A 22,182-nucleotide genomic window follows, 5' to 3' on the forward strand; every position below is an offset into this window, starting at 1 on the left:
AGAGGTTTGAGAAATTCACCTCTTTAAAGATTATGTTGAAAAAGATGGAACCCTCCATATAAAAGAGAGAGAGAGAGAGAGAGAGAGAGAGAGAAATGAAAAGAGGAAAAATATCAAAAAATAAAATAATTGTTGAAATAAAGTGTGTGCAATGAGCAAAAGAAATGGGGTATCCAATGATGCGTACTGGAAAGAGTAGAGTGTGGATTTTGAAAAGCAAAAAGTGTGATAGAAAAGGAGAAAGAATGAAATGCAGGCCATGCTTCATGAAGGTAAAAGTCACTAATCCTAAATGACCATACCATTACTATCAGCCCCGCTACAAGCCTTGAAAGACCTTTGTGATCTTGAATGAGCTTATTATCATGTTGATTGGAAAATACTTGCAAGCCTATGAAGAAGGATCATGCATATGTTTGTTTTTGAGAGAGTGAGAGTTGTTTTAATTCCGAAATTTTAAAATTTGATGAGCATGGAATCATTTTTTATGTCATGGCATTCAAATGCTTTTGTTGAGCTTGAACCTGCACTTGAACCAAGCATTGTGAGCTTGAGTGCATATGATAATGGTTAGTCACAGTTTGAAACTTACAGTGCACAACTGAACATTACATGTGTAGTTTGAATCTCTTGTGTATTCATGTTGAGTCTTGAGTAGCATTGTTTGTAAACTTCCTTATTGAGCTGATTAATCTTGAGTTTTACTTGAGGACAAGCAAAACTTTAAGTTGGGGGTGTCGAGGAGTCTGAGATTTCGACTCATTTAGGGCTTGGTTATCTTAGTTTTATTGTCCTCAATACCTAATTTATGCTCTAAACTAATCATAAAGTGTTAATTTGCAGAAATGAAGGCAAAGGAGCAACGCAAGGACATTACCAGGTAAAAACGAGCAAAAAAGATGAAAAAGGCTGAAGATAGCAAAAGTTGAAAATCGCCAAAGCCACTTGGCGACTTGCCGAGTGGTACTTCAGCTTGCCTAAAGTTCCAAACTACTAGTCGTGGGGAGAACCCAAATTGGCGATGGATTTGAACGTTCGGCGAACCGCCGAATAAATCAGCGACACAAACTTGGATCGCCTAAAGTAAAAGAACCCTAAGGTTAAAGAGCCAAGGTAAACCAACGATGGAATGAAACCATTGGCGCATTGCCGACTAACCTCGCCTAGTGATCCTGAAGACCAAAATTTGAGAATGTATAAATTGAATTTCAGAAAGCAGAAAAAGGGTCCAGTCTTAAATCCAGTCATTTACTGAGTAATTTCTCCATTGTAGAACTTGGAACTTTCGTTGGTTACTTAGTTTTAGGAGTTTTCTAGTAGATTTTGAGTTGAGTTTTCGATATTGAGCATTTTGGATCATTGCAAAGACGCAGATTGCAATACCCAGATTATGGAGAACGTAATTGGTATTAATTTCTTCTTTTTTATGATGTGTGACTAAAACCCCAATTCGTGGGGTGTGATCATGTGATTATTTGTTCTAATTATCTTATGGGTATTGCTGTTTACTAATTTAAATGTTGTTTTAAAGTGGTTTTGGTTGATAGTTTTGTACTAACTCATAAATTATAGTTGCAAATGCAAATTTAGCTTAATATCATGGGCTTGCTCGAGAGTGAGGTTGTCGAACCAAGGTTATCGGTTGATGATTGTAGTGATTGGGATGTCGTAGTTTTAGCTCGAGAGAGTTAATCTTAATTTGATCCTACCTATCTAGCTCGAGAGAGTGATTCTTAATTCGATCCTACCTATCTAGCTCGAGAGAGTAGACAAATTAAGGTTTTGGGTTGTTTCTATTGTTAAGCTTGTCGAGGTTCGAGAGAACTAACTTGAATCGTAATAGTTGTTCGAGAGAAAGCTATTGCATCTATAGCCTATCCTACCCACTGAGATTCAGTCGTTGTTAGTAAATTTCAATTACATATATAGCGAAATAATCCTATAATTGATCACATCCCCGAGAATTCATCTCAATTTGATTACTCCCCTACTTTTCTAATTGTTGTAGTTGTTAATTGACACTCTTAACCACCCCCCCCCCATCTGACATTTTTTGTTAAACCATTAATTTACTTTGCTTGGCTTCGATAATTTCTACCTCTATAACCGATTAGAACACAACCTTTACTTCTTAATTAAACTCTATATTGTACCGCTCCCTATGGGTTCGACCCCAACTCTTTGTTAGGTTTTATACTAGAATACGATCGCCTACACCTAGTATTAGATGAAATGTAGATGAGCGTTTATCATAGATGACAACACAAGGTACTTCTATTAAATCATCAAACACAGGAAGTTGAAGCATGCCATAATACAACTGAAGGACAGGTAGGGAGTATGGCAATCAGATCCAACAATTATTGGAAGTCTGCTTGTGGAGTTCTATGAGGAAATTCTAGGGAACAAGACAGTGAATAGATGTCCAGCAATAGGAGATTTGATAAGAAAATGGAAAGCGCTTACAGAAGAACAACAATATGCACTCATTCAGAGATTTGAACTGCAAGAGGTGAAAAAGGCTATGTTCAAAATTGACAACACCAAGAGCTCTGGACCAGAAGGGTATGTTAGTGGATTCTACAAGGCAGTATGGTCTTTGGTGGGAGAGGATGTCACAAATGTAGTGCAATAATTTTTTTAGAATAGTAAGATTCTAAGGCAAATCAATTCAACAAGTATTACTCTCATTCCAAAAATAGAGGTGCCTGAAGTTACCAGCCAATATAGACCAATCTCCTATAGCAATGTCATTTATACGTGCATATCAAAATTAATCTGCAGTAGATTAAAAATTGTTGTCAGCCATATAGTAGCAAAAAATCAGTCAGCCTTTGTACAAGGAGATCAATGATACACAATATGTTGATTTGTCATGATTTACTAAGACACTACAATAGGAAGAATGTATCTCCTATGTGTCTTATGAAAATAGATCTAAAGAAAGCTTATGACATGGTGAGTTGGGAGTTTATTGAGGAAGTCCTAGGTGGTTTTGGGTTTCCTGAACAATTCATCAAATAGATCATGTTCGGAGTTACTACTTAAATTTTTTCAAAAGAGTGAATGGAGAGAACCATGGTTTTTTCTAGAAAAAGAGGACTAAGACAAGGAGACCTTACATCTCCGTTGCTATTTGTATTAGTCATGGAATACTTGTCAAGAACACCTCAGACTATGAGTGGGCTGCCTGACTTCAGATTCCATCCGATGTGTAAGAAGCTGCAACTCACTCACTTAATTTTCGTTGATGATCTCATGATATTATGCAAAGGGAATGTAGCTTCAGTGAGTATATTAGTGGAAGCATTAGCACACTTTAATGTTGCTACTGGTTTGGAGGCAAACTTGAACAAATTAAGTATATTCTTGGCTGGAGTTGATGAGGACACAATAAGGAAAATTCTAACTAGAACTGGATTCTCAGTTGGTATATTCCCTATCAAGTACCTTGGCCTACCTCTTTCACCAAAGAAATGGACAAAAACTGACATATTATTCTCTAATTGACAAGCATACTCAAAGAATCATTGTAACTTACTCCAAGCAGCTCTCCTATGCTGGTAGGCTACAAGTGATTAATGTTGTACTATTTTTCAATCCATAGTTTCTTGGGGGGGGGGGGGGCAGTGTTGATATGGGCAGTGTTGATATTACCCCAAAGCATTCTCAAGAAAGTGGATAAGATATGCAGGAATTTCCTGTGGGGTAGTAGTGCTGATAACAGTAAGATAGCTTTGTCGCCATGGGAGAAAATTTTCCAAGGTGGTCTAAATATAAAGGGCAGTAGCTACTGGAATATTGCCTCAGTGGGTCAATTGATATGGCAAATCATAGAAAATAAGGAGTCATTGTGGGTTCAATGGGTCCATGGAATATATATAAAGGATGATGCTTCTATATGGACTCACAAGGCACCATTATACTGCATGTGGTACTGGAAAGAAATAAATGCATTCAAAGTTCAAATGCAGGGTTGGTACATACAAGACAAATACAAGTTGACACAATCTGACATCTATTTTATCACCAAAAGTTACTTAGCAATAATAGGCCACAAACTACAAATAAGGAATGTTGGACTCATCTGGCCGTCGTTGGCTCTACCAAAGCATAGATTTATGGTGTGGTTGGTTGTCCAAGGAAGGTTACTCACTCAGGAGAGGAAGTTGAAACTAATCATTCAAGTTGATAACACTGATTGTTGTCTATGTAATGAGAAAGCAATGGAGACCAATGTCCATCTATTTCATAAGTGTAAATGGACATCCATTGTATGGAAAGAGATGATTCAATGGACAGGTACAACACTGCAGAATGCTGGAATCATCAAGAGTTTGGATAGCATTAGGAGGAAACACTGGAAGAAAGCAAAGAAGGAAATTATGGAAGCTATTGGTGGAGCAATCCTCTATCATACATGGTGTGCTAGGACTTGGAAGAAATTCAAAGGGAAGCAGATACATACAAATGAGGTAGTTCAACTGATAAAGAAGGAGATCACAGAGAGGGTAAATTTACTGTACAGTTCAAAAGAGCACAGAATTGTAGGCAGTTTATTCAACATTTAATATATAATTAGTTTTATAGTTTTGTCGGAGGCCTAAGTTCTGTTATCAGAAAATAGGTGCTCTTTCGGTTGTAATTGTTCTTGATGGTTATGGTAATCTTTTACAGTTGTTACTAAGAAAAAAATATTTTATTCAAGAAAATCTCTAAATAATTAGGCGTACTTTTTTTAAAATGAATTTGAGTGAACTTGAGGTTGTTACCACCATCTTTGAAGCATAGCGGGATAATTGAGTTAACTTGAGGTTGTACTCTTGTACACCTATAGACTACTGCTTCAGATTAAGGAACTCTCTTACTTTTGCTTCCCTTATCTCTTGGGGAACGAAGCGCCCCAAGAAAGCATCTTCAAACACAACCTAACTCAAAATTGGGGCCCCTCTGCCTTTTTATTCTTCCACTAATCATACTATATCCTGGCAATACCCTTGAGCTGGTATCCAGCCATCTCTACACACTCAACATCAGCAACATTAATGACCTCAAACACCTTCTGAAGTTCATCCACAAAGTTTTTTGGATCCTTATTGAGCTTCAACCCAATGAACTCCGGGAGACTCATTCTTAGAAATTCTCGGACTCTGGATGCATCACTCCAATTCTAATGGCCGGCTTCTTGGAGACCAACTTGTGCTGTCACAACTTGAATCAACATTTGAATTGCATTCCTGAATTTAGCATTGGTGACATCTCCCAGAGGGAGTTGCACTTCTGGTGCATTGGGATCTTCTTGACGTTAAGGATTCACATTCCTTCTAACAGGACGTCCTTGAACAACTCTTCATGGAGGAATGATCTGAAAAGATACGCATAAGCATGAATTAGAAATAACTTTCATAGAGTCAAACTCTATCCCACGAAAAGAAGTAAAAATAATGTGAAATATTTCCTAAATGTCGTAGCCTCCTAATTGTAGATGTGGGACGCTTCACACCGATAAGAAGGACTCTACATGCACGGCTTCATAGATACATTAGGATTCTTGAATACTGTGCTCTGATACCAAGTTTGTCACCATCCGAGCCTACACCCTAGATGTGAGCGGCACACAAGAACAATTCTGATCCCCAAGCGAACCCTTGGCCTGGCTTACTATGACTCTATGTAATACGCGGAAGCTTAAATTGATGAGCATTTAGAAAAGTTTGAAATCACTGTCTTGAAATAATTAACATAAGTTAAGTTAAACAAACATTCTGAGAAACAATGGAAACATCTAATTATGCCTGTCTATGAAGCCTCTAGTAGTTCAAGATTTATGTCAGGACAAGACCCATCACACCTCAAATATTACTAAAATGTCATTTAAAATGGAGTCTCCGGAGGCTTCACCAAATATTGTCTACGAGTGTAAGGTGATCTCAATGAAACGCGTGTTGATGATCTTGAACATCTGTATCTGAATCATAAAGATGTTGATCGAATGATATCAATACATTAAATGTACGAGTATATAATACGGCTGAGTAAAAAAGAAACTGAACTAAATGACTGAAATCAACTCAACTGAATAAATATATGAACATGAAGTGTAAACCATTTGGACCTTACAATAAGATATGCAATAAAAGCAATATGAAAATAATATACTTTCCTCAAAGGCACTGAGGAGTTGCATGATGAATCAATGCTATCATATCCTATGTTGGCTACGTAGTTTTATAGGTATTTCGAGTTATAAAAGACTCTAACCCAATTCAGTGTTCGATACTACTTCTAAAATAATAAATAATATCAATAATACTGAATCACCACTTGTAAAGAAAAGGACTATTACTTTACTGAAGTACTTTTCAAAAGCATAACTCATACTTACATTTGAACGTATTCTTATGGACTTATCTTTCAAGTCCAAGCTCGATATGCATAGACAGAAAACTCTTATATATTTCTTATAATAGAGCCCTTAAACTTTTCATGTAAACTCACTTTAGTTTTGAATGCACACTTAGACACGTGATTAGGATATGTAGGGACTTTAGAAGGTGAATACACCTTATAGGAGCTAGTACAGAGGAGGGAAACGTGAGCACAACTTATAGGAACATGCACCAGATGAAACAAAGAAAGGAATCTGCCTAACAAACGTTGGCGCAAGGTGTCAGGCCCTGAACTACTAAAGTTAGGCCTTGGCGTATTGCTGACCCGTTGTGCCAGGGCCTAAACTTCAGAAGTTAGGCCTTTATGTACTACTGGTGAGTCACACCTTGGCCTAAACATTAGAATTCAGGCCTTGGTGTACTGCTGGCGCATCGCGGTAGGGCCTAAACTACTGAAGTTAGGCCTTGGGGCTAACTTGGCGCGCAACCCCAGTCCCCTCCCTAGCAACCCGATGATTTTTTTTTGTAAAATTCAAACTTCAAACTAGTTAGAATTGAAAAAATTCTCCTCAAGTCTTCTTTATTCTCAAACCAATACGATTACATGAGAACTTTCATACAATCTCTTTGAAAAATAAGATTTACCAAAGATTCACAACACAAAAGAATCAAAGCCTCCATTGTTAAAGAATTGAACAACAAATCAAGAACTACGAATGAATCCTATAGATATAACAATTTCTTAACAAAATTGAGATGTAGGGCATGAGAAAAAAAAAAGTCCAACACTGTGAGAAACCTTACTTACCTGGAAAGAACAATGTTCTTGGCCAAAATAACCATATTCTTGAAGAACGCTTGAAACCTATCTTTTCTCTTCTTGGAATCTCACTCTAATTTCTCTAATTGTTTGGGAACATGAAAAAGTGATTTAAAACTGATTAGACCCTTATTTGGGTGAAGAAAAACGTGCTATGCTAAGTAGGAAAAGGAATAGACAAAAATATCCTTCTAAAAACGAAAGAGATGCCTTAAATAGAGAAGCTTCACTCAAACGGGCTTAACTTATTACTCCAAGCTCAAAATTATGCACACTTCGTGGTGTTGGAAAGAGGACTCAAAGACTTTCAATTTGCTAAGTCATGGGTCACCTAACTATTTATGTGCAAAAAGATATGTTTGCTTGAAGTTGACCCAAAACTAAAACTGATGGATGACTTGTACAAATTTCTCTTTAGTTCTTTTCAAAACCTGAGGTGTTACATGTATGCTCAATAAAAAGGGATAAGAGTACAATTACGCAAAAATAAGGTAGAAACTTAAAGAAATAAAATATTTTTCTCCATAGGTGATGTTGTTCTTATATTAATATTAAGTTATGCGGCTGGTATATATATATATATACCCGGACTATTCTTTAATTGCATATATATAACACCCCACTAAGGCCCGGACAATTCTTTAATTGCATATAAGGTCTTATCGGGTTATTCTTAAATTGTTCATATATGTAAAGGTAAATTCTTTAGTGTGGGAATGATTTTGGATATCAATTAAGGTCACTAGAATCTCCTAGCACAAAGTTCAGTTGAAAGTTTCCTTATCGATTAAGTTTTGACATAAGATTTTACTTATGTCAACTTAAAGCGATCATATCTCTTATAATATAACAAGTCACGTATCCCATACCCTACCAAATTTAAGGTATTTGAATCATCTTTCCAACGCCACCAATTTTGCCACAATCAATTTTTTGAGTAAAAAGTTATGACCATTTTAGTAACTTGATGCAGTGCAGTGACAAATTAGCCGACATGGAAACATTAGAAAGGGTTGTTTTTGTCTTTTACCTCTAAGAAAACCCTAAAAGAATTTCTTGACTAATTAAAGACCCAAAACAATCAGATTTTCATCTCTTAATTCATTATTCTCTTCTCTCTCAAACCCTAAGGAAAAACCCTAAGGAAAAATCAAAGTAGAAGACTCCATTCAAGATTCTTTCCATTTTTTTCATGATTCTTCTTGAAGGTAAGTCTTTTTCCAAAATTCCAATCTTTCCAACTCAAATTCCTTCATACAACTATGAATTACTAATTAAAATCATAATTCTTGACCACGGAGATTTCAAGAAACTAATTCAAGAAATCTCAAGAAAGGTTTTCTTGATTTTTCTCCTTCAAGTTAGGGTTTCAAGGCTTCTAATCAAGTTCTTCTTCAAGATTCTTCAAGAACCTTGTTTTTCTAGGTATGTAAGATTAATAGTGTTGGACTAGTTCATCCCCATGCCCTACATCTACTTTCAAATCATTAAAAGAGTAATCTAGGATTCTACCCCTAGATTTGAGTATTCTTGAGACGAGTTAATTTTGAGTTCTTGAGTTTTAGATTCTTTTTAAAATTCTATTTCTAATTATTGAATTGCTATATGTTACGCATAAAGATTCTTGAGTTGATCCGTTCATGTCTATATTTCAACATGAACCCTATTAATTGAGTATTTGTTAGATGAGTAGTGTTGTTGAGTTCTGAGTAGTTGAGTTATGAGTACTGAATTTCCATATTGAAATTAAGATCCCTTACTTCAGTCGTTCATATCCATAATTCCACATGAAACCTATGGGTTGATTTATAAATCTTGAGAAGCTTTTTTAAAAAACCAACAATTGAGTTTTAAACTGAGTTTTTGAGGAAGTAAAGATGAGTTTTGAAGAAAAAACTTTCTAAAACATGTTTATTATGACAATTGAGTATGCCATCAATGTATGAGCAGTATGGTATCTAGATAAACGATCAATGTTTATGCAGTATGACTTCCTGAGTCATCAAGGATCATATTAAACTATGATTTTGATATGTTTTTGAGAAATAGTTTTTAAGTATGAATTGAGTAAGAGTATAAGGGGACTATGTATTCCTAGAGGTATAAATTTTTAAATCGATAAAAGAGAAATTGAGATTTCTAAATGAGTTATGAGTTCAAAAGATATTTCAAGAGCAGTTACCTCTTTTAAGAGGGTAGTTTGAGCAATTATCTCAAACCAGAGGAAGAGTGTATTTTTTTTAAACATTGAGCATGAGTATATATATTATTGGGAGTAGTATTGAGCACCGATATGGGGGAGAGTTTAGATAACTCACAGCCCCCATAAACCATGTATGCCAACTTGGGTAAAGGATCATACCTTTTAGATGAATCCTTATTGCTCGGTGGATCCACTTAGTTGACGATGTTCGATACCCCAACAAGGTATAGGACAGTTCTGGCAGCGTGGGCGAGAGGATGTATCATCATGTAGCTCATAGTGATGGTTTTCGGTTAGAGAATCTCCCGATAGAGTTAAAGTGTATTTTTATATATCACTTATTAGGTTGAGTTAAGAGATGAGAAAGTATTTTGTAAAGCTTTAAATGATTTTAACGCTTTTATTTCTTTACATTCAGCTTGAGCGTATTGTTATCTATTATAGTCATTTCTTTCAGTTATTTGTTATTCAGCTATATTACATACTCGTACATTCAATGTACTGATTTCATTCGACTACATCTTTTGATGATGCATATACAAGTTCTTAGGATCCTCAACAAGAGTCTGTTGAGATCATTCCATCTGCTCGTCTGCTTTTGAGTAAGACATCCTTGCTTTCAGAGGACTCCAATTTAATGAGTTGCTAGTATTAGTAACATTTTGAGTAGTCGTGGGTCTTGTCTCGGCACTCGTCTATTCATAATAGAGGCTTCATAGATAGACAGTTTAGAAGAATCTTTCACTTTTAGATGTTTTATTTAAAACTTATGTTTCAGACTAATTATATTCAGTTCAGTTTTGAGATTCAGTAAACTGTTTTAAAACTTTTGTTTCAATTTGATGCTTATGTATGCTTGAGTTAGTCTTCCGCTTGTAGTCAGCCAAGATAAGGGTTCGCTTGGGGACCAGCAATGGTTTTCGAGTGTCGGCCACGTCCAAGGTGTAGGCTCGGGTCGTGACATATATATGTATAACAAAGAATTGGTCAACCTTAATATTTGACATTCACTCAAATCTCTATTTAAGCATCATTCATAATAACAACATTTCACTATAACAACGTAATTTTCTTTAGAACTAATTTTTGACGTTATATTTTTTCTATCTATAATGTTCTACTTATAACAGTGTTGAAATTCTTTATAGACGTACACTTTTTGTAAAATTACATCAGATATATTAGGTATAAAGATAAAATATTACAATATTTATGATAATCGTTATTAGTGTCATGCACCTATCAAATTTCAAGTATTAAACATATAAAGAGAAAAAATTGTACTTAAATTTTGTCCATCATTTATAGTAATAACCTCAAGATGAAAGACTATTGCTGACCTTTTTTATATTGATATTATTTTTCTATTTTGTAGGTTAAATTTGTCTAGAAAATTGAGTAAAGTAAAAAAACAATATTACTAAAGAAATGTCACTTTCTCCCCCATAATTAAATTTTGAATGTATTTTGAAATATTTCAATGAAATCTGGTCATTTTGGTCTCAAAAAACAATTAAGCTCTATGACAATCTCTATTAATCATTTAAAAGCACCTGAATATTGTTCTTTCAATTTATAATTATTTACTAAAAAACTTTAATTTAGTAATATTAATTCTATTTTTACAACATTGTATACTATATAATATGATATACATGTGCAACGCACGTGCCGTAAGACTAGTTATTTATAAAACTAAGAACTTGTTCTAGTTAATAAGGTTAGACATTTGTTTGTATTGCCTTTTTTATTTTTACATGTTTTTGGAAATTGCCAAGAATGTATCAATAAAATTAGTAGTCTAACACCAAATTATAACAAGAGGCATTAAATATTTATATACATGCACAAAAATATTACTCCCCCCGTCCCATTTTATGTGAGGTGCTTTGACTCGGTACGGAGTTTAAGAAAGGAAGGAAGACTTTTAAAACTTGTGGTCTAAAATGAATGATAAAAATTTGTCTGGCTATAAATCATTTAATTAAGGGTAAAATGGATAATTTAAAGTTAAATTATTACTTTATATAATAATATATCATTCTTTTTGGGACTGACTAAAAAGGAAAGTAAGACATATAAACTAGGACAGAGGGAGCATTAATTTAGGGTTGCTTTTTTTATTCTTACATACTTCTTGTTTTTTAGTTTATATTTTCAAAAGACACTAAGCATTTAACTTCACGTAATAATATTATTTATAAGATTAAGAACTAGTTATAGTTAATAAGATGTTAGACATTTGTTTGGGTTACCTTTTTTATTCTTATATGTTTTTAAATAAATCTCTACCAAGAATATCTCAATAAAGTAGTAGCCTAACACCAAGTATTTACACACATGCACAAAAATATTACTTATTAATTTAGACGTTCATTCAGATGTTATTATTTATAAAACTAAGAACTAGTTGTAGTTAATAAGAGGTTAGACATTTGTTTGGGTTGCCTTTTTTATTCTTATATGTTTTGGGATTGAGTGTTCAGATCTAGAGACAACATCTTAAATATTCAACACGCATTCAGATTCAGACATTAATTTTAATGAAAATAAATGAGGCCTTAGTGAATTTGGAGTTAAATCCTATAGTGGTACATGTCATGGTTGTTTTACACATTTTGAGTCGGGTGTTTTCCACATAAAATATTATATTTTTACTTACTGTTCTTACTACTTTTTTTGGAACACGTTAGGCAACATGTTTCATACTTAAGCTAAAAGTTAAGTTAGTAACTTACAAGGATGTGAAGACTAATAGTTAAAAAATGTAATTGTATTAACAGTGTCTTAATATATCCTATATCCAAGTAGACATAATGAGTTCACATCCATTACCTGTGTCACCGTTAAAGCTGTGATGAACATGCCCCTGTTCAACATCCCATAGCTTCACAGAAGAGTCAAATGACTTACTACACAGTCAGACAATGAAACAAAACAACTAAGCTCAAATAAATAAAATGTTAGGTTCAATACAATAAATCAACACACACCAAAAATCCAATTTGTTGTATCACTCATGATTACTTTTACTCGCAAGGAGGATTACGAGCCAGAGTGCAACATTCCAAATTTTGAAACTCAACTCTTGCGGCTTTAAAATTTGTTAGGGCTTTAAGCGCACCATTGGCAACAATGTACCAGAAACTTCAGAGGTAAGTCCGCCCTAATGGACCCAAGGATGTAAACTAGCGAGCAATGAAGTGAGTAACGATCATGGAGACTAGCGTTTACATACTAAAAAGGATAAAAACACTTTAGATGATTTCTTCCTATCTACCTAATCCTTGATAGGCAGAGAAAAGGTTTTTTCCTAATGGAAGGTAAATCAGTCGGGTGAAGAAGGAATGCATTGCCAAAGATGAGATGGGGGGAGGGGGTGAACAACTGCTGAGTTGTGATGTCATGGATCAGGGAGAGGATGATGAATAATGAGAGGGTAAAATATGTAAAAGGGGTTAATTTGTAATACAGGATTCCTATCCCAACTCAATTTCCTTCCAACATGAAACAATCAATTAGTACAGGGGCATGATGGGAAAATATATGCCTAGAAAAAATAAAGAAAATATTTGTATGACTTCATTGTCTTAAAAAGTAACTTTAATAATATATCCTCATGTATTTGTGACCATCTCAGAAACTAATCTCGAATATATCAATATTTTGATCAAATCCAATTTACTTTTTTTGCCATAAAATGTCAAAGCTAACTACTAAATAACCTTGCATTTAGTAGGTCCAGTTGCGTGTCAAGATCTTAGAGCTCATTTGTTTTCCTAGAGACTCTCAGTCGTATATGAGTCTCCCTAACTATCTTTTATAAGGCTTGGCAAGAGGGGCCCATTCCTCATTATCCTTGTAGAACCCACAACACAAAGTGGGTCTCCATTTTAGGCTTGTTATTTAAAAATGATTTGAATCCAATACTGTAAACATGACAGGTAGCAATAAATAAGTCGAACTCTTTTCTCATTTTATCTCAATATATTTTATTTAATTTTTAAAAAAGGGGCCCATGTTCTGGCATAGTTAAAATCCAATAAATGTTAAAAAGAAGGTTACAAATAAAAATGCAATAAAAAGTTAACTTAAAATGAGAATGAAAGATAAATATTTTGTGTAACGACCTATTTCTGTCGTTATGGAAAAACCAGTGGAGAAGGAATTTGGGCCAGAAAACTTTTGAATAGTAACTTCGGAATTTCTAGCCTAAGCCAGACTTGGATGAATTCTGAGTCAGGTGAGGTTTACAGTAATCTGGAAATGGATAAGGGATTTAATTATGAGTTTGATCACGTGAGTGGATATCCAAGACGTTAAGAAGCTTGTACGGCTTTACAGAAATGAATTTGGGTGAGTGGAACTCACGAAACTGATCTTGGCGTGAAAGAATAGTTTTAGAACGTCCAGGTTTGAAGGCGTGTTGTGAAATGGGAGCTTGGAAATCAAATTTAGAGTTTTTGTCTCTTTCCAAGCCACTGAGGTGGGATTAGTCCCGCCAAGGCGGGGCCCTGTGATGGCATGAGGCCCGCCGTGGTTGGCCAGTCGCGACTTAAATCGGGAAAAAACCCTAAAAACGTTATTTTCTGAAAAACTTCATTCTTAAGAGCTAAGGGACGACCCAGGGCAATTTCTTATCAGAATCCCACAAATTCTCGCGCTAAAGTATGTTAATTACTCCCCTAATCCATATTTCGATTCTTAGAACTTAGAATCCTCGTAAATTATTGTTGTGAGAGGGTTTTGGCCTGAAGTTAATGGTGGAAAAGTGCTAGTTGAACATTAGGATCATGGGTTTGGCCTTGGGTTGATATTTTGATATAATTTGAGTAAATTAGGACTTGTTTATTGATCCTTGCTTTAATTACCTGTTTTAGACCAAGAACAAACAGAAAGACTCTGGAAAGGGAAGGCTCAAGTGTCTTAGAAGTATTCAAGCTTGGTTTCGAGGTAGGTGATGGTTCGACTTCCTGTTGTGTTATATATGCTTTTAATTGCTTCATTGTATGCATACATGTATGTGAATAGGGAAACATGAATCAAACCTAAGGAAATGATTAAGTATGAACAATTACATGCCATGAACTAATTACTTGAATGTGTGACTATGTGCACTGTTCATTATGAGTGTGATTGTGATTGTGGTTGTGCTGACTGGATCGGGTTTCACGTTCCGACACATGTATTGGATCGGGTGTGACATTCTGACACATATATTAGACCGGGTGTCACATTCCGACACATATATATTGGATCGGGTGTCACATTCCGACACACTAACATTTTAGGTGTGGGTTCCATAAGAGAACCACATGTGATTGTTACATTTATATTTACATGTCATTGATGTTGAGAAACTGTATCTTGCTATTAAAATGATAATTGAATTATACATTATGTATATATGGGCTTATTGTGTTGTAGTTACTTGCTTATATTGCGCTAATTGGAGCAGTTGCGTGATCCTACCAGTACATTGTGGTTTTATGTACTGATACAGCGCTTGCTCTTTCTTTGTTGAGTATTGGCATCTTCAGGCAGTTATTGACATACCTCATTTAGGAGACCATTAACCGAGACCAGATTCAAGGGTGAGCTAGTTCTTTAAAGCTACCATAGATCCATCATTAGTTTAGTCCATTCTTTTCGGACACAGACTATATGGTTGGACTTTTTTCATGTTTTAGTTTCGGGGTTGCACTCCCTTTTCTTAGACTTGTTGATTAGTAGAGTTTTGGTACAATGACTTTCAGTTCTAGGAGTTGAATTTTTGCGATAGTTGTTTGTTAGACTTTTAGAGTTTATGGGAACTCCTTATTTGTTTCTTCATTTAAACCTGCTTCCGTATCTTTAAAAGGTTTAGTTTTATTAAAGTTGCTTAGTCGGGTGGTAGTGGTGGTTCTCCCATCGGAAGGTTAGTGTGGGTGCCAATCACGGCGGTCAGGGTCATGACAAAGTTGGTATTACAGCCCTAGGTTTGTTGATCTCATTATATCAAAATGAGTCTAGTAAAGTCCTGTGAAATGGTATAGAGACGTCTGCATTTTTTCGAGAGGCTACAAGACTTTAGGAAATTTGTTTGTATTTTTCTCCATTCGTGCGATGACTTGATTCCTATTGGTATTTGGTGATCCAAATTGGTATCTAATGTCCTTCACTCTTCTATCCGAAGATGGTTAACATGTGATACAATGGCGTCAGGACGATAGCTCCCATCAATGAGCTAGCATAGGAGCCCACAGCAAGAGGTCGTGGTCGAGGAAGGGGAGGAGGCCGAGGAAGTTTAGCACCCGCCAGGGGTGGAGCCCCATTTTAGAATGTTCCCAGCGAAGAGTCCCCTCCTGCAACCCAAAAAGAGGTGGAAGAGAATGTAGAGATCGAACGAGGAGGATGTTGGACCAAAGGAGGATGCACAGGCTAAGAATGCTGGAATTCCTCCATTAGACCTAGTGTTAACTCAGCAGATCATGACTTTTCTAAAGGGGTTGGACGTCCCTGGAGTCCTTCCCATAGGGCAAGCTGATCAACTTCCGACCAACCGTCTCGTTGCTACTACTATTCCCAGGGTGGATGGAGCATTAGGCACATATTCCTTCTTCCATCCCATATTGGGTCCTGTGATGACTGGTACTGAGCATGAGATGTTGACTAAGTTTTTGAATTCTAACTCACATGTGTTCCATGCTTCTGAGAGGAAGGATGTATGTGAGTTCATTCTGGATTGCTATGAGAGGCTTCACAAGTTAGGCATTGTACACCAGCATAGAGTAAAGTTTGTGACCTTTCAGCTTTAAGGTGAGGCTAAGTAGTTGAAGAGGGCCTATGTGAATGCAGATCGCCAGTCTTGCCCCCACTCACTTAAACGCAGTTCCATGCTTTGTTCCTGCATAAGTATGTGCCCCGAACTTTGAGGGATCGCAAGAAGGATGAGTTCATGCCCTTGGAGCAAGGTGGTATGACTGTAGCTGCCTATGAGGCGAAGTTCCATGCCTTGTCCAGATATGCTACCTAGTTGGTGATTACAGAGGATGATAGGAATCGTCTATTCGTCAAGGGATTGAACCCCGAGTTGCAAGTAGTGTCTGTTCACATGACCTCTGTAAGTAAAGTTTTATTGAGGTGACAGACTTTGTGAAGAAAGTGGAAGGAGTTCGACATGGGAAGGCCAAGGCTTTGGCTAAGAAGCCCAAGAACACATGTAACTCTTATGGTTCCTACTACAGAGGTTCAGGTAGGCCGGCACTTTCAGCCCGGCCAATTCAATCAGCCATGCCCGCTTCTGCAGGTTGTTACTCAAGAACTTCATAGCAAAATCCTATTCAGGATAGTCAGGGAGCCATACCTTCATTTGGCATTAGGCCAGTTTTTTACTGCAGTTGATACAATTTTGGAGAACCTGGGCATATGAGGAGAGATTGTCCCCATCCGCGCATGAATGACCCCGTGCAGCAGAAAACAAGAGAAGTGGTAATAGCGGGCAGCGATAGTAATAGCATAGGACATCCACAAGGTGGGCGTGGAGGAAATGTAGGTAGATAAGCAGTGCAACCAGGCAAGGAGGTTGCTCGTCAAGATGACAGGGCTCAGTTTTATTCCTTTTCGCACAAGATCGAGGCTGAGGTGTTTGATGCAATGATCACAGGTACTATTCTTGTCTATGAACGGATGGCTTCTATTTTGTTTGATCCGAGTTCTACTTATTCATATATATCAGTTCAGTTTGTCTTGGGATTTGATGCGGTTTGTGATGTGCTTATGCCCCCATCCAAGTTTCTACCTCAGTTGGAGAGTCTATCATAGTCACCCATGACTATCGTTCATGTTCTGTCCTATTTATGGTTTTCAGACTTTGGCTGATTTGATTATTATGGATATTACTGGTTTTGATATAATCTTAGGCATGACTTGGTTGTCCCCCTATTATGTTTGGCTTAATTGTAATGCTAATTTTGTGACTCTAAGGATCCCAAGTAGAGAAAAGTTATAGTGGGGAAGGAATGTGGGCCAAAAAACATCTGAGTAGTAACTTGGACGAATTCTGAGTTAGGTGAGGTCTAGGGAAATCTGGTAATGTATGGGGGATTTAATTATGAGTTTGATCACGTGAGTAGATAGCCAAGACGTTAAGAAGCCTTTACGACATTACGGAATTGAATTCGGGTGAGTAGAACTCCTGAAACTGATTTTGGTGTGAAAGGGTAGTTTTAGAACTCCCAAGCTTGAAGGCCTATTGTGAAATGGGAGCTTGGAACTCAAATTCCGAGTTTCTATCTCCGTGCAATCCCGCGCCAGGGTGTGGCCGCTGTGGCGGGACAATCGCGACTTAAATTGGGGAAAAACCCCATAAACATTTTTTTCTGCAAAACATTATTCTTAAGAGCTAAGGGATGACCCAAGGCAGTTTCTTATCAGATTCCCACAAATTCTCGCACTAAAGGTAAGTTAATTACTCCCATAATCTGTATTTCGATTCTTAGAACTTAGAATCCTCGTAAATTATCATTGGGGTAGGGTTTTGGCCTGAAGTTAATGGTGGGAAAAGCCCTAATTGAACATTAGGATCATGGTTTTGGCCTTGGGTTGATATTTTTATATAAACCGGGTAAATTAGGCCTTGATTATTCATCCTTGTTGTAATTACCTGTTTTAGACCAAGAATAAGTTGAAAGACTCCGAAAGGGGAAGCCTCAAGTGTCTTAGGAGTATTGAGGCTTTGTTTCAAGGTAGGTGATGGTTTGAATTCCTGTTGTGTCATATATGTTTGTTAATTGCTTCATTGTATGCATGCATGTATGTGAATAGGAAAACATGAATCAAACCTAAGGAAATGATTCAGTATGAACAATTACATGCCATGAACTTGTTACTTGACTGTGTGACTATGTGCACTATTCATTATAGGGGTGATTGTGATTCTGGTTGTGCTGACTGGATCTAGTGTCACGTTCCGACACATGTATTGGATCAGGTGTCACGTTCCGACAGATATATTGGATCGGGTGTCACGTTCTGACACATATATATTGGATTAGGTGTGACATTTTAACACACTAACAGTTTGGGTGTGGGTTCCATGAGAGAACCACATGTGACTGTTACATTTATATTTACTTGTCATTGATGTTGAGAAATTGTATGTTGCTTCTAAAATGATAATGTTATTATGCATTTTGTATATGTGTGTTCACTCTATTGTAATTACTTGCTTATATTGCGCTGACTGAAGTAGCCGCGTGATCCTACCCGTACATCGTGGTTTCGTATACTGTTATTGCACTTGCTCTTTCTTTTTTGAGTACAGGGCATCTTCAGGCGGCTATTGACAGACCTTTGTTAGGAGACCATTGAAGTAGACCGGATTCAAAGGTGAGCCAGTTCTTTCAGGCTGCCATGGATCCATCAATAGTTTAGTCCATTCTTTCCGAACTCAGACTATATCTCTAGATTTTTTTTATGTTTTAATTTCAGGGTTGCACACCCTTTTCTTAGACTTGTTGATTAGTAGAGTTTTGGTACAATGACTTTCAATTCTAGGGGTTGAATTTCCGCGATAGTTGTTTGTTAGACTTTCGGAGTTTATGGGAACTCCTTATTTATTTCGTCATTTAAACCTGCTTCCATATTTTTAAATGGCTGAGTTTTCTTTAAGTTGTTTAGTCGGGTTTGTAGTGGTTCTCCCACCAGAGGGTTAGTGTGGGTGACAATCACGGCGGTCAGGGTCGCGACATTCTGCGTGATAGATAATCAAGAAGAAAGGTAAATTATTTTTCCTAACATATAATGTAATTATTATATAAATTATGATTAAGAATTTACTTTCATAAATTAAATCTTGGTCATAAAATTGAATTTATATCATATGTCAATAATCCAAGCAAGAAATTGGAGAAACGGAGAAAAGAGAACTTGAAGGTACAAGGCAATTGCACCACATGTCACCTTACTTATTTTTTAGAAAAATCATTGATACTAATGATTACATATGTTGTAACTAAACTAATAAATTTCCCTTTTAGTGATTCACTTACCTTTGAGTATTGTTGATTGGTTATGAACTTATGATTAATGCAAATATTCTTTTTGATAAGTAAACTTTGTGGACCATAAGAAAATTTACCTAGTCAAAATTCATGGAATCTTAGCTTTTAGCTAACTAGTTAGAGTATTGACTATATATATTATTAGTCAATCAATAATTATTTTTTCAAATGTAATTAATAATTAGTGGACCAAATTAAATGTATCCTTTGAAAAACGACTATATAAATCACTCTTCCTCTTTTCTTTTGTTTTTTTCACTTACCGAGTCATCTCTATATACAATAGGTGGATGCAGTGGAGGTAATCGTGGATATGGTGGAGGCAGCGGTTATGGAGGCGGAAGAGTTGGTGGAGGAAACGATTGTTTTTAGTGTGGAGAGTATGGCCACTTTTCTAGGGAGTGTAACTAGATTGAAAGGAAATGGCGGTGGAGGTGGTAGATACTCCGGTGGTGGCCATGGTGGTGGTTGCTACAAATGTGGTGAGGATGATCACTATACATGTGAATGCACCAATGGTGGTCACTGATCGTAGCTTGAAGCCCTGACTACTGCTAAAATAAATTAACTGAAGAAACTTATTGTATATAGAGATGACTTGGTGAGAGAGAAAAAAAAGAGGAAGAGTGATTTATATAGCCATTTCTCAGAGGATACATTTAATTTGATCCACTAAATATTAATTACATTTGAAAAAATAATTATGGAATTATTGACTAATAATATATATATATAGTCAATACTCTAACTAGTTAGCTAAAAGCTAAGATTCCATGAATTTTGACTAGGGAAATTTTCTTATGGTCCACTAAGTTTACTTATCAAAAAGAATATTTGCATCAACCATAAGTTCATAACCAATCAACAATACTCAAAGGAAAGTAAATCCCTAAAAGGAAAATTTATTAGTTTAGTTACAACATATATAATCTTAAGTATCAATGATTTTTTTAAAAAATAAGTAAGGTGACATGTGGTGTAATTACTTTGTACCTTCGAGTTCTCTTTTGGACCAAAGTTTTCTTTTCTCCATTTTTCCAATTTCTTGCTTGGATTATTGACATATGATATAAATTAAATTTAATGACTAAGATTTAATTTATGAAAGTAAATTCTTAATCATAATGTATATAATAAATACATTATATGTTAGGAAATATAATTTACCTTCCTTCTTGTTTATCTCTCACGCAGAATATTTATCTTTCATTCTCATTTTAAGTTTATTTATATTGCACTTTTATTTGTAACTTTCTCTTTAACATTTATTGTATTTTAACTATGCAAGAACATGGGCCATTTTTTAAGAAAATAAATAAAATATATTGATATAAAAAAAGAGTTGGACTTATTTTAGTTTGATATAGAGTAATTAGTCACTCAAATTTAGTCACTCTTATTTTCAGAAAAGAGTTGGATTTGTATAGAACCCACAACACATGTGAAAGAATACTGTAAATATGACAGGTAGCAATAAATAGAATACCTTGCCAGCAACAACCTTTGATTCGAATTGCTTTTACCGACGCCAGTTGGGCTCCATTTGATGGTAGATATCTCTTAAAAAGACAAAATAGTTATCATCTGATGTATGATTTGTTTAAATGAATCAACAAAGACCATAAAGCAAAAAATAAAACACAAAGATAGAGTACCTTGCGATATTCTCTAAAACCATGCAAGCAAAACGTTCTATTTCATGCTCCATATATGCACAAAAATAATGAATTATTGACCAATTATCCTTGTGATATTCTCTGATATCATACAACCAGACCTTTTATTTTAAACAACAAAACAAAAAAAATTATCCTTGTAAAGATATGAGGTAAAAGTAAATCAAAATTAAGGCAGAACAGGGAAACAAAACACTTGAATGAAATTTAAATTGCTGCATCCATTCGCCAGATTTCACATTCCAAACAACGACAATTCCATCAGCACTACCACTAAGGAGATAGTTAATGTTCTTGTTCCACTTCAAAGATAAGATTTTCCCTTCATGCTTGTTAAGAGTACTAACCAATTGCCCTGGATAAAAGGCCAGTTATAGGATTGTTCATGGCTATCAGTAAGAGAAAACCATACATGACACTATAAAATTATAAAGGTACCATGAACAGTAAATCTCAAGAAACCTAAATAGAAGTTACATGAAACAATCCAGTTTGATGACATGAGGGCAACACAAGTGGTGTGGAGGTATGAGTCCTTATGTTTGTTCTTGATATTATTGACTGATTACATACTTGCTTCAGTGTTATTGTCACTTTTTCATGTTGTTTGTTGCTTGTCACCTGCTAAGTGCTATAGTTGATTTTATACTATAACGTAATGCATATTAGTTTCTATTTTGAGTAGACCAATGATACATACTTAGTACATGTTTCCCTGTACTGAACCCTACTTGTGTTTTTTTTCATTTTCCTTTTGTGGGGTACAACAAGTATACCAGTGAATTTGACTCGCCCTCAGCTCTAGCTAGTCACCAGTACATCAAGTTCCAGGGTAGCATTCCTTCTAGCTCGTGTTCGATTCTCTCGGTCATGACATGATGTCCTTAGTACTAAGACACAAACTATTTTTTATTTATTTTGGTCTATTTGATACTCTTAGACTTGGTATTTAAGGATTAGATGTCCGTGTTGTGCTGACTTTTAGGTTTTGGGAATAATATGTGATAGACTCTAGTGGATTTATGTTTCTTACATTAATAAGTTTTGAGCT

General features: G+C 35.7%; 1 protein-coding gene across 1 annotated transcript; it reads left to right on the plus strand.

Annotated features, from left to right (window-relative positions):
- Positions 1-3,147: 3,147 nt before the first annotated feature.
- Positions 3,148-4,571, plus strand: LOC107058311 (uncharacterized). Its single transcript, XM_015303851.1, has 2 exons — positions 3,148-3,446; positions 3,695-4,571. The coding sequence occupies exons 1-2, from the start codon at positions 3,148-3,150 to the stop codon at positions 4,569-4,571; spliced, it is 1,176 nt and encodes a 391-aa protein (XP_015159337.1).
- Positions 4,572-22,182: the final 17,611 nt, after the last annotated feature.

The sequence above is a fragment of the Solanum tuberosum genome, unplaced genomic scaffold, assembly GCF_000226075.1.
Source record: "Solanum tuberosum cultivar DM 1-3 516 R44 unplaced genomic scaffold, SolTub_3.0 scf00478, whole genome shotgun sequence".
Taxonomy (NCBI): Eukaryota; Viridiplantae; Streptophyta; class Magnoliopsida; order Solanales; family Solanaceae; genus Solanum; species Solanum tuberosum.